Raw genomic sequence first — 12,922 nt, 5'->3', positions numbered from 1 at the left:
GCGCGCCGCAGCCTTGGCGGTGGGGGATTTAGAAGGGTCGCCCCTGCACAGGGAACGTAGGACCATTTAGGTTGCATTAAGGAGACTTGTCCTTTAAGAAGACCCTTTGTTTGAGTTGCTGTGCACTAATTGGAGGTGGGCTAATTGCAAGCCTTTAATTAGACGGTTACTCCTGCAGTGATGCTAAGAGCAGGTCCTTGGCTTGGCCACTAAAGGGGGCTGCCTTGGGGTACAAGCATGTTGCCTTCTGCCCATCACAAGGTTTGAGCATACGAAATCAGTGCAGGACACGGGCAGCTGACCGGGACTGAAGCCTCCTCTGAGAGCTTTTGGGCACAAATTTGCTGTTGGTTTGGGGCGTGGAGGCCACGAAGCCTCCTGCTCCCCTCTGCTCTCAGCCCAGGGCCAGCACAAGGTGTTCCTGCGGTCTCTCTTGCAGGGTCAGAGCCCCACAGCCTCGTCATCCCTGCCCTGGCCCTGCAGGCCCTGGCCTTGGAGGCCTGTGGATCCCAGAGTCTGCGCTCCAGCGTGCACCCTGGCACCCACCTCAGCCCACGCCCAGGGCTGCTGGCTTTGCAAGGTGATTTTGGGGCTGCACTGCCCCTCCTCAGGAGGCCTGGGGGCGGCAGTAGCCCATCCCTGCAGGCAGCCTGGCCTTCACCCCTGGCAGGGCAGGAAGAGGGAAGCTGGAGCTGCCGAAAGCCCTGCAGCCGGCATCCCAGCTGCCGGGGGCCTCGGCAGGAGGCACCTCCCTGCCCAAGGCCTCCCCAGAAGCATCACGGGGCTCCCCACGGGGAACCTCACACACACTTAGCTAGGCTTTGTGTTTTCAACTGTATTGTTGCTCTGTGCTCCGTTCTGGCTGATTGACTCCACCTTAGTCTGCATGGTCCCTTTCTGCTGGTGAGCCAGGCATGCCAAGCCACACTTGTGTGCTGCGGTGCCCCCTCAGGGGCTGTGTCTTCTGGTGCCGAACTCTGGTCGGGACCAATGCAAGGAGCAGGTCTCCTCCGACCGCAGCCTGGGTGGGCACTGGTGGGCAGGCAGCACCGCTGGCCTTGCGCAAACCAGGCCTCTGAAAAAGGAAGGCATGAGCCAGCAATTTTCACTGGCTGAAAGCGCTGCCTTACGTGCCCTCTGCTCTGCTGGGAGAACGAGGTTTGAGGGGCACCAGCTTCTCCCAGCTCTGCCCTTCCCAAGCCTCACCGAGCAGAGGGGCTTGGGGCTTGGCTCTGCTGCCTCAGCGGCAGCTGCCCTGCCTCGCCTGGCTGCCGCGCTCAAGTCCCAATGCCTTGGGCAGTGTGGCCTGCAAGCAGAGGCAACGCATGGGTCAAACAAGTGCTGCCTGCGGCTCCTTGCCCGCTGCCCTTCCCTCAGCACCAGCCACTGCCTCAGGGGTCCCCGGGAAGTTGCTAGCAGCAGCCGGTGCCCCCTCGGCACCTCTCCCAGCGTCGCTGGAGCCCCGGCGGGACCTTGAGCACTGGCAGGCAGCTGCATGGCCCAAGGGGAAGCCAGCAGGGGCCAGCTCCTCCGCGGGGGGACACTGCCTGCAATCGGCGCAAAGCAGCCATGCCCTGGCATGAGCAGGTCAGCATGGCGCAGCCAAGCACCCGGCCACCAGCCCCCGGCCCGGCCCTGACCCCCTGCCTTCTCCCAGGCCCCTCTGCTCGGGGAGGGGGCACCTGGGATTGCCTCCTGCACTCTGGCCCCTTCCCTTGCTATGGCTCTGCCCCACACCCCCACCAGCTCCCGGTGGGCTGCCGGGCCCCGGCTCAACGCTGCCTGCCTCCCGCCTCCCCGCGGGCAGCGGGGCCTCCCCCATCCCCGACAGTCCCTGGCACCAGTCCTTACTGCGCAGCAAGCAGTGCCACCTGGGCGTGCTGCTCGGGGCTGCCCGTGCGGGGCCGGGGGCTCTGGGCACAGCAGGGAGCCCGCAGCGCCGCCCAGGGACCGGGCAAGGCTTTCCCCCAATGCTGGGGCAGCGGGCGGGCAGGCAGGCAGGCAGGCAGGCAGGGAGGGAGGGAGGGAGGGAGGAGCGGGGCACCGAGGCCCGGCCCCTGCCTGGGGCATGCGGCGGCAGGGCCGCAGATCCCGCAGCTGGGGGCGGCCTCCGTGGAGCCACAGGAGGCCACACGAAAGGGCACTCGTGAGGAGAAGGGTGCAGAGGCGTGTTTCTGGAGAAAAGCAGAAGGAAGCGAAGGCGAGCCGTGCAAGGAGCCGTTGCTGGGGACATGGCTGGAGAGGTACTTTTGGAAGAAGGCGCTTCATGCCAGAGGAGGTGCGCCTCTGAGGGGACTGTGGCCCGTGGGGGGAGCTGCAGGGGGGCAGGGACACCAGGAAGGGAGCGTGGCCCTGGAGGAGCCGTTCGTTGTGGGGCGGGCTGGGAGCTGGTGGGCAGCTGGAGCCCAGCAGTGCGAGGAGAGGCTGAGGGCGTGGGGCTGTTGAGCCGGGAGAAGAGAAGGCGCAAGAGGATCAGGCGGCAGGGGCCTAACGGGAGGGGGGTGAGAGGGTGGAGGCAGAGCCTTCCCAGAGGTGCCGGGTGGGGGGGGGCCGGGAGGATGGGCAATGGCAGTAGTGGCAGTGGGGGCAATTGCCATGAGAGACGGGGAAAAGCGCTGTAGCCTAAGGGTGGTGGAGCACTGGCCCAGGGGCCCGGGGTGGTGGGGGAATCCGTGGAGCCAGTGGCCCCTCAGTGGCGCCCGGGCCTGGGAAGTCTGCTCTGGTCAGCCACACTTGCAGCAGGAGGTCAGAGCGGAGACCTGCTGAAACCCCTTTGCGGTCTGGCTGCTCTGGGGCTGTGAAATTGCCCCTCCTGTGGGCCCAAGAGAAATGCTTTGGACGGTAAGGGTGCCTGTGAGCCCCTTGGTGACACGGGCTGGGCTCACAGTGGGACATGCCGCATCACAGTCACAGCTCCCCTCCCGCCACGGGGCCCCCGAGCCCTGCCCACACTTCCCTGCGAGGCCTTGGCACGTGCAGGTGCTGGGGCTGCTCTCGCCACCGCTCTTCTCTGGAGGAGCTGCTTTGCAGCGCACTGAGAGGGCGAAGGGAGGCCGCGCGACAGCGCTGGAGCCTACCTGGGGAAGTGCAGAGGAGGAGGAGGAGGCGGCTCCTGGGAGGAGAAGTTTCCTCGTCACCCTCCTGCTACAGGGCCCCATTGAGCGCGAGGGGGCGCGAAGATGGCGAAACTGTGGCATGACATGTTTCCAACGCTCAGGAATCTCAACCGTTACGGTAAGGCTGTAGACGGTATGAGCCGCGAGACAGGCAATGGAAGCGCTGGGCTCTGTAGGGGAGGGCTGGACAGGGCGAGTGGGTGGCACGGGAGAGCAGGCCGCTCGACCGTTGGCAGCCCAGGGGTGAGTTTGGCAGCCGGGCCGGCTGGCTCGTTGTCCTGAGGAGCTTCCTCTGCCCGTGCCTTCCAGGGCACGTGCAGGCAGAAGCCGTGGGTTGCCTCGCAGTGGGGATTGCGTGCCCTGAGCTGGCAGCTGGCTGAAAGGGCTGGGGCTGCTCGGGTGGCCGTGCAGAGCGTGTGTGTGTGCAGGCGTTGAATGGAGGTGAAAATGGTCCCTGCAGGGGAGGCAGCTGGGGCTGCCCTGAGCGTGGGTGACTCCTGTGGGTAGGCACTGCACGGTCTTCTCGCTGCTGTGGGAACCTAGTCCCCGTTTCCCGAGCGGGTGGGTCGCCCTTTGGCATGGCCACCTGAAAGGACAGGAGCCTTGCTTAGAAGTGGGCGGAGGCGTCCCTGCAGTGTCCTTGCGGCTGAGGTCCGGAAGGGCCGTCCTGGGGAGCGCCTTGCGTGTTTTGGCTTGGGGTGGCGGTACGTTTCATCTCACCTGCACTTGCCACCTGCCTGGGGAGCGGGGTGCTGAAAGGTAGTGAGCTTGCTGACTTGGCACATGATACCTCTTTGCCTTGCTTTCCAGAGATTGTTAGCATTTGGGACAGCGTCTCAGAATACATTCTAGAGCGCTTGGCAGAGAACAAGGTGGGTCTTGTGTCCTGTTCCTCCCCTCCTGAAATGCTGGCGGTTTGCCTGGCCCTGACATCCCTGTGCCACAGAGTGCCAAGGACTTGGTGCCCACTGTTGGAAATGCCCCCTGCTCCCCTCCCCGCCACCCCCCCACCCCCACCTGTATGGAGGGGAGGAATGTTGTCTCTGCTGTTGCTTGTGCAAAGAGATTTTTGAGGAGAGCAGAGGAGCAAGAGGAAAGAAAGGTCTGGAGTATGTGCTTTCTCTCCAAAGCTTTCCCAAGTGGCCCATCTTGCCCTCGGCATGCTAGGGGTGGGCAGGGCGCAGAGCAGCAGCCCCCACGCTCTGGCAAGCCATCGGACAGTTTTTGTGTCTCCAGGCTACTGATGCTTGTTCCTTCTCTCCCTCTTTGCTGCTGTTCTCAGGGTGTCAAGATACTAGGAGTGGGGGTGTTCTATGTTCTGAAGCACTCCGAGTGCTCCGTGAACGGGGAGCTTTCGATCGTTCGGAGACCCATGTTTCGTATTTCGGAGGTTGTTGCCCAGGAATACCAGGCCAGGGGCGCTCAAGAAGACATTCCTGGTAAGAAGGCAGGTTAAAAACCTTTGCCTGCCCTTGCCCCAAGCTTGAGGGGCAGGCCAACTGCTCTGAAGACATGGCTGAACGCCTCAAAGTGGCCTGAGAGCAACTTTGGCTTGTTTGAGCTGGACAGGCCAGCCAGGAGCAGGTGCTCAGAGGGGCCCCCGGGTGTGCTTTGCTAGTAATACGCCTGCAGCGGGGTGCGTGGGAGGGATAGGCTGCTGGCCCCAGCAGCGCAGGGAGACTTTTGCTGGCTACCAAGGGCCAGAGGGGCCGAATGGTCCTTACGGGCTGCGGTGCCGTCCTTGCGCTTTGCTTCGCCCTTGTATCTATCGACGTGGCATCGGCTTAGCCAGAGGGCACAATGGCGTGGCGCCGGGCCCTTTGTCGTGGGCCCTGCACCCATCTGCCCGCCTTGTCCTGCCCTCCGGTCAAGGGTTCCTTCGGGATGGTTAGTTTTCTTCTTTTGCTTCCTGCCCTGGCCAAATGACTGCTGCCCCCCTGAGCCCGTGAGTTTGCAGAGTGCTCGGCCTCTTCCCAGGAGGGACTCCATAAACCGCTCCTAGGCGCTGCAGCAGGGGATTCAAGAGCCTGCTCTGTAGCAGCAGCGTCTTGCCAGAAAGTCTTGTCCCCTTGTTCTTGGAGCCTGCTGCCGAGGTGACGTTGTTCGTCTTTTGCTGCGGTCTAGGTGACGTAAGAATAGTCCCTCTGCAGTACAAGAATCTCTCCGTGTGTGCCCGCATGCCTTTGACAACGGTGCAGTGTTCCATACATGAGACCGCGATGGCGTTCTTCTGGGCCATGTCAAAAAGACAGGACGTGGACTTTGTCTTCAAGGGCATTGGCATTCTTTCTGTACGGAAGAAGGAAGTGACAATGAGGTTTTATGACGACTTCCTCCTCAGCATGGATGGCACTGGAAAGCTGCTAGAAGCTCTGCTGGGGGTAAGTCGATGACTCTGGCGCTAATCAGGCCTTCCCAGGGCCCCTGGAGGCCCTTGCGGCATGAGCGAGGCTCTTCTGGGCCACGCGTGCATCCGCCCGCTGCTTGGCATGTCTCCTTGCGCCAGCCCAACGCCCTTCCCCAGCTCTCTCGTGGGGCCCTGTCCTTGAGCGCAAGCTGCCAGGTGTCCTTAGGCAGCTGCGATGTGAAAGCAGTCAGAGCTGAAGGGCTCGCTCCTGCAGAGGGCCAGCAGATTTGCTCAGAGAGATGCAAGAAGGCTGTAGCCCAGCCACTGGTTCCCGGGCCTGTCTCTTCCTTCTCTCTGCTGCTGTCTTGGGGGGCTCTGCCCAGCGTGTTCTCTGGGCCAGGGCCAGGGCCTTTGGGTCAGGCTGTGTTCCCAAAGATCCCTCATCAGGCCCTGCCCAGCTGCTTGCACCCCCATGAGGGAGTTGGCACCCGCAGGTCTTAGCCACCGGGCAGAGGCCGAGCAAGGGCCGGCTCTTTCTGCTCTTCCACGCGATGGATGCAAGCATGTGAATGCTTGGAGACACTGTGGGGCTAAGAGCACGCCTGAGCCAGGAGTTGTCTTTCCAAGAAGGGGCAGAGCAAGACCTTCCAGAGGCAAACGCCAGCCTGCAGAAACCCTGGCGAACCACACGCCTTCTCCTGTGCCTGATGTCTGCAGGCAGAGAGAAGGAGCGTCCTCCTTGACCGTCTTGAGTCTCGCCCTTGCAAAACGCCTGGCAACGGTGTTCCTCCTTCTGCACTCTGAGCTGGGCATCTTCTGCTTTCCTCGTTGAGGGCTAGTATTTGGAAAGACAGCTTTGTTTCAGGATGTCCCAGGGGCAGCATCTTCCCTGAGCCCAAGAAAGATTTGCTGCCTTTAGGAGCAAGGCAGTAATGGCGCTGGCATGCTCTCACGTACCTCGGTGTCTGTTTCAGACGCCAGGGACGAGACACCTGGTGGTAAAAGGAAGAAGGAGCGCGGCTTTCCGCATGGGTCCCAGAAGCGTCTTCATGTTGCCACGGTACGTTTGCTTCTCAGCTCGTGCTTGGTAGCAGCGTCCTGCTGGAGCTTGTCTCCTCAGGAAGGACTTGCTGCGGAGCAACTCTTTCCTAGCTTGCTGTCTGCAAGTACTTGGGACTCTGGGGGTCTCCCCAGGGTGGAACAGGCAATAGTGGCGGTGTTTGGCACTGCTAACCAATCTTAGGCCTAGAGAGGAATGGGGGCCACATTTTCCTGTGACTGGTCTCTTTCTCGTGGGTGAGGCTTCCAAAAGCCAAGGTTCCCGAATGTGCTGTGTGTGGCTGGCCGAGGAAAGGCATCGTGTGGAAGGCACCCGATCCATACAGGGCCTGTGTTTGTGACCTAAGCATGTCTTGGGTGAGCCTGGAGGGCCCCACGTGCCCCGAAAGGCCTTCTTTCTGAGTACAAGGCCGGCAGGAGGCAAAGGGGAAGTGGTGCCTTCTCTTCACCGTGGCATCTTGTCATTTCCAGATTTGAATTGAAGCTTCCCCGTGAGAAGCAGCAAGTGGCGTCTTCCTGCAAGGGATCCCGGACACGCCCGAAAGAGGAAGAGCGGGCGGACGGAAAAGGTCAGGCCACAGGTGACTGGCGAGCGAGAGGAGGGTGTGCAGGCGGGCGTGTGTTTGTGTGTGTGCGCGTGTTTGTTCCGTTGGTCCTCGGCAGTAGGTAGGTGGTTGGAGCCCTGGTCAGGATGTGCTGCCTGGGAGAGTTTTGCCCCGGGGTGCTGCGCCCTGGTGGCCAGCGCAAGCTCCTCTTTCGCTTTAGGACATTTGGGCCCGAGGTGTCAGTGCTGGAGGGGGTCTGCCTCTCTGGCGGATGCCGGGCGTGTGAAGGTGGGGAGCAAGATTGCCTGGAGAGGACTGCTAAGAGGCTGCTAAGGTGGACTGCTAAGAGGCTGCTAAGGTGTGCCAAGGACGTGCTAGGGAGCAAGAGCTCTTAGAGAGCGCGGCTCCCGGGGGATCAGGCTGTTTGATGCGGTGCTGGAGCAGATCTGCCTGTCCTTCTGGACCAAGTGCTCCCAAAGACGCTTTCTGCAGAGCCTTCTCCTTTCCTGCCTGCAGGGAGTGCTCCTGCTGCGTGCCTGCTTGCTCAAGAAAGGCCTTTGCCACCTGCGTCACCTGGTGCTGGGGGGAGAAAGCAGGAGGAGTGGAAAAGCAAAGGAAGGAAGTTGCCTGCCAGGTGAGGCTCTTGGAGAAAAGGCTGAGGGTGACCTTGTGCTCTTGGAGCTCTTTGAAGGGGTTGTTTCTTGCGTAGACTCTGTCCGACTGCAACGTGAAGGGCGGCCAACAAGTCTTTTGGTGACTTTCTCTTTCTAGATGGAGGGCAAGCATGTAGAGGAGGTTTCTGCAAGGCTCTGCTGTCAGCGTCTCTCTCGTCCCTTTCTTGTTTCCAGGAGTGAGGGTGAGGTCATCACGCCTGTGCCTGTGCGACCAGCATCTTCCTCCGGAGGGTGTCGGGAGGCTGCCAAAGGCGGGCCGGCAAAAGACAGGGAGCAGAACAAGCAGACTGAGGGAAAAGGTAAAGTGCCAGCTGGCTGGTGAGAGAGGTGTGTTTGTTTTCCTTTTGTCCTGTGCAGCGGAGGGGCTGGAGGCAAGCTTAACATGCCGTGCCGGGCCTAGTGGCCTGCTTCTCCTGTGCCTCTCTTTGCTCATCACGACAGATCTGGGGGCACTCCTCCTGGAAGGGGCTCTCGGGGCAGTTGTGCAGCTCCAACTGCAGCTGCCACTGCTGAGGGGCACTTTGCCCTGGCACTCGGGGCCCTGCTCTAGCTTGCAAGTCTGTGCATGTGAGCGCCTTAGAGATGGGCAGGAATCTGTTCCCCTTCTCGTGTGACACTCTGCCCTCCAGCCTGCAGCCACGCCAAAGGAGAGAGTAGCATGAGGTCCCCAGGACCTGCCAGCCATGTCCCCTTTTTGAAGCCTAAGGGCTAGAGAAAGCAGTAGAAGCAGCACAGAACTCTAGGGCAGAAGACTGCCCTGCAGAAAGGAAAGGCTGGACGCGATCGTGCGCCAGCAAGGGCCTAAGACCTGCTTGGGAGCAAAGCTCCAAGGGAATTGGGCTCTTTGGTCCGATGCTGGAGCACAGCTGCCTGTCCTTCTTGTTCAAATGGTGACAAAGAACGATGCTTGCTGAGGAGCCTCCTCTGCCTTGCTACTTCCAGGCAGTGCTTGTGGTGGGCGCCTCCTGTCTCGAGAAAGGCTTTCTCCACCCCCGTTCTCTGGGGCCAGCTGGAAGGGAGGAAAGGCATGGGAAAGCAGGGGAAACAAGCCAGCTGCCAGGTGAGGCTCTTGGAGCAAAGCATGCGGGTGGCCGTGTGCTTTTGGGCTTCTGGGAGGGAGGGAGCTGTTTCTGTTTCTGTACGCTCTGTGGGTATGAAGTCTGTGAGGTTGTCAAGTGGTGTCCCAGGGACTGGCGTTGATGCAAGAAGTACTGCAGCAGTGGCGGGTGTTTTTCTGCTCCCCTATGGATGTGAAGGGCCCTCCTTTGGTTGCAGTGGGAATGAGAGCACTTCTCAGAGGAATGTGAAAGTCAGAAGCCCCTGCCCCAGCAGCAGAGAGTAGGGTCTGTTTTCCCTGCTTTTTAGGTTGGACGTAATGCCTGTGAATTTCTTCCGAAGGTTGTTGGGCTGGGGTGGCAGGGGCAGGGGTGTGGCGGTTGTCTGGCACAGGAGGAGTGCCAGAGAGAACTACATACCAGAGAGAACTACATGCCGGGCTTGCTTGTGTGCCTGGTACACTTCCTCCTTCCCCGACAGTGGCTCCCCCACTAATAGTCCCGTTTCACCCCAAAACAGAGTCTTTCTGAGCACGTCCCTGACTTCAGTGCCTTTGGCAGGAGGTGGCTAGTGGTCTCTGCAGGCTCTGGGTGCTGCAAACGGCATTGGTTTTCCCCTTGTGCCACCCAGAGAGGGCCCACACCTGGGCATCCCGAGCTTTCCTTAGGGCCTCCTGGGCCCGCTGCCAGTGCTGCAGCTCAAGGCTTTCTTTCCTCACTGTTGACATGAACGCAAGGACTCAGCTACACCAAAAGCTCCAGCAGAACTGCCTTGTGCTGCAGAGGCTGGCCCCGAGCCGCTTGTGAGCGCAAGATGCAGAACAGCCTCACCCGGAACTCCAATCACCTCACGCGGCTTGTGTGTTTTTAGCCGGCTGCAGACAATTCGGGAGAGCTCCTCTAAGGCGGAAGAGGACGGCAAGCAGGAAGGACCTGCTCAAGGCAGACCTCGAACTGCAATTCCTGCTTGCGGGCATCAGCACAAGGCAGCACAGGTAAGCAGAGGGGCCAGCAGGGAAGTGTGGTGAAGCGTGGCCAGGCTACGAGTGCAGGGTCCCTGCCTGGCGCTGTGCTCCTCATGGGGCTTTCTGAGGGCAAAGCAGACACAAGTGTGCTGGGGGGACGCACAGGCCCTGTAGTGGCTGGCTTCTCCCCGTGCTGAGAGTTGAGAGCACGTGAGGGAGCTTCAGAGTTGTCCTCTGGCGCCAACGCAGGCTTGGCGGCATCCTGAACCACTGCCGGAGGTTCGGCCAGCCTCACCAGGGCCCCCGCTTGGGAAAGAGGCGAGCACTGCTGCCTTCGTGCCCCGAGCAGAGAAGAGGAAGCCCGAGAGACTGCCGCGGCTGCACAAAGAGTAAGTGTGCCCGGGCCCGGGCCCCGGCCCCAGCCCCGGCCTGGAAAGGTGCAGTGGCAGCACCTGTCCGAGGTGTGAGGAAGCGCAGTTCCTGAGCCATGGGGCTGGGTATGGTGTCCCCTGATTTCTGTTGACGTGGCAATGCCTTGGGCAAGGCCCCGATGCCAGGCAGCCCCAAGCTGCATGGGGCAAGTTGAAGGCTGCGGGCACCGCCAGCGGGAGCGGGTGTGCAGGGGCTGGTGGAGGGGAGAGGCAGGAGGGCCTCAGCCAGAAGGGGAGAGGGAACTTTTTCCCTGCTCTTGCAGGCAGCTTTCTGTACGAGCAAGCCACACCCTGCAAGTCTTGGAGACTTACCAAGCGCGTCGGGAAGAGTGGAAGCAGAGGGTAGAGCTGAATCGGCAGAGGAATTCCCAAGAGAAGCGCTTCCTCTGGTAAATTTCTCCAGCTGGGGGTGCTGTTTTGCCTTCCCCTGCACTGGCCTTCCTTCCACACCCAGGAGGAGCCCAGAGGAGGGGAGGGGGGGGGGTCTTTTGCTGGCACCCGTCGAGGGAGAGCAACAGGCTTTGGAGGCTGTGGCCTGGGAGCAGGCAGCCTTCCAGCCCAGGGGCAGGTGTTGGGCTCTCAGGGGTAGGATTCCCAGGTGGGACCAGAACACGGGGGCTACCCAAGGTGACAGGATTCCTGGAGCGACGCTTTGGCTCTCCCTTTTCCAAAGGCACGCTCCGTCCTTGCCTCCCCAAGTCTCCACACGTGGAGGCCTTGCCGTGTGCTTTGATGCCAGTTTGGGCCAAAGTCTCATCCCGCGCCTGACTCCTGTGCAGGCTGATTACCTGCCCGTGGTAGTCATGTGGTCATGTCCTTGCCTCGCACCCCAGGGGGCCCCTCGCCCATCCGAGAAAGCATAGGAATGCCAGCAGAGGCAGAGGCCAGAAGATGTGCCCTGCGCTAGGCCTGCAGCATTTCCGTGCCCTTCTGCCTGTGCCTGAAACCAAACGGTTCCTTTTCCATGCCCTAGCCCTGGGCAGCGGATGACTCTCCAGGCTCAAAGGGAAAGGGACCAGGACTTGCTGGTGGTGCAGAGGAAACGTGACTATTGCGGCGAAGTCTGGAAGCGTGCTCCTGAAAGATGAAAGGAAGAGCTGTACAAACCCATGTGCTCCTCCAGTTATTTTGTAGAGCCTGAACAGAATATCGCCCACACACGGGCCGCAGCATGCAGGCACGCGCGCCACAGAGTGCACGTGCATGCACACCACCGCCTAACCCGTTCTCAGCACAGCGCACAGACACACGCACAGACACATGCCCCTTCCTTCATTACCCTCCACAGGACGGCTACGCACACAGCTCACACCTCTCACTCACCAAGACCCTCCCGCACAGCCAGGCCTGCACCTGCACAGTGCACGTGCGCCAGCCCGGCACACCATTGACGCTGCACACGCATCCGCACACGCGCCCGCGCTCTCCACACGCACAGAGACACTGCACGGTGCACACCATGGTGGCCAGGACACAGCTGCACCTGACGTGCCCACAGCCCCAGGGGTGCTCTGAGGGCTGGTGTGCAGGGACGCTGGAGCCCTTCTCAGGGTTGCATGGGGAAGGGTGAAGGGCAAAGGAGGGAGTTGCTGTGGGGTGGAGCGGTGCGGCCGGCCACCTGGGAGCGCAGATGCCTGGCTTTTTGCTGCAGCTGCAGGGCTCTCCAGGCAGGCAAAGCTGGGATGAGCCGTGCTTGTCCCTGGGCCTCCGTCAGCCCTCGGCTGCTCCTTGTGCTCCCACGGGCTCTGCTCATCTGCCGCAGGGCCCGTAGTCTCCCTACCCTGCCAGCCGCTGACTGCTGCCTGGAGGTGCAGATGCCTCCCTTCCCATGTGCAAACGCGTGGGCCAGGGCCCTGTGGGCCAGGGCAGCCCCTCAGCCCCGCAGGCTGGGGCTGTGAGGCTGGGGAGCAGTCCCCATTTCCCTGCCCTGCACAGCCCCTGCTGGGCCGCTCTTCAACCCAGTGGAGCTCGGCAGGGCCGGCCGGGCCTGCTACCCGTGTGCTTGGATTCTCCCTCCTGGGCTCCTGCCCTGTCCTGATGTGGCTCCCAGGCCCCCTCCGGTCCCCTGCACTTGCTAGGCCCCAGAGCACCTCCGAGGTGCAGCTCTGCGACTCCCTGCCCCTGGTACGTTATGGAGGGACAGGCCAGCAGGACTCCTGGGTCCTGCACAGCCCTGCAAGTCACTGGCCATGGGAGAAAAGACAGCAGCCTAACTGCTTGGGCACTCACCAGCGCCAGTGGGTCCTGTGGTCAGGAGAGGGACCGTGACAGTGCCAGGGCCCAGGGATGGGCCTTGGGCCGTGCTATATGCTGAGGCGGGTGGGTGGACGAGCAGAGGGAGGTTGGGGGTTCTCTCTTGGGTGAGCTGAGGGCCTTGCGTCCCCCTTGGGGTTGACGGGCAGGATGTGGGGCTCTGTGAGGCCAGGTGGGGCCACAGAAGGAACCAGCAGGAGCAAGTGACCCTGCTGAAATGAGGCAGGACACCCGGACATGCCCGCACACCTGCATTCCCCAGCAACCAGGAGCAGGCTGAAGGGCAGGAAAGCAGTACGCCTGCGCAGGCCCTGTTCCTGCTGGAGGAGGCGTGGCAGGAGGCCCTGGAACTCAACATCCAGGTGAAGAGGAGGCCGCACCAGTGGAGCTTATTTGGGAAGTGCCTGGAGCACACGTGCCCCAGGCACCGGTGCCAGCCCCCCGACAGCACTCGGTGGAGACCTGTGTCCAGCTCCC

At 61.8% G+C, this 12,922-nt stretch overlaps 1 protein-coding gene across 1 annotated transcript in view; it reads left to right on the top strand.

Moving 5' to 3' along the window:
• LOC138068540 (uncharacterized) overlaps positions 1-11,295 on the top strand; it is a 52,176-nt gene extending 40,881 nt beyond the window's left edge. Inside the window, exons 2-7 of the mRNA XM_068956373.1 lie at positions 7,845-8,040; positions 8,684-8,801; positions 9,668-9,791; positions 10,011-10,150; positions 10,456-10,581; positions 11,166-11,295. Of these exons, the coding sequence (XP_068812474.1) occupies positions 7,845-8,040; positions 8,684-8,801; positions 9,668-9,791; positions 10,011-10,150; positions 10,456-10,581; positions 11,166-11,280 (819 nt within the window). The 3' untranslated portion in view covers positions 11,281-11,295. The remainder of the gene's footprint in view (positions 1-7,844; positions 8,041-8,683; positions 8,802-9,667; positions 9,792-10,010; positions 10,151-10,455; positions 10,582-11,165) is intronic.
• Positions 11,296-12,922: the final 1,627 nt, after the last annotated feature.

The sequence above is a fragment of the Struthio camelus genome, chromosome 10, assembly GCF_040807025.1.
Source record: "Struthio camelus isolate bStrCam1 chromosome 10, bStrCam1.hap1, whole genome shotgun sequence".
NCBI lineage: Eukaryota > Metazoa > Chordata > Aves > Struthioniformes > Struthionidae > Struthio > Struthio camelus.
Note: the sequence above shows the minus strand (reverse complement) of the source record. Positions and strands in the feature narration are given on the sequence as shown.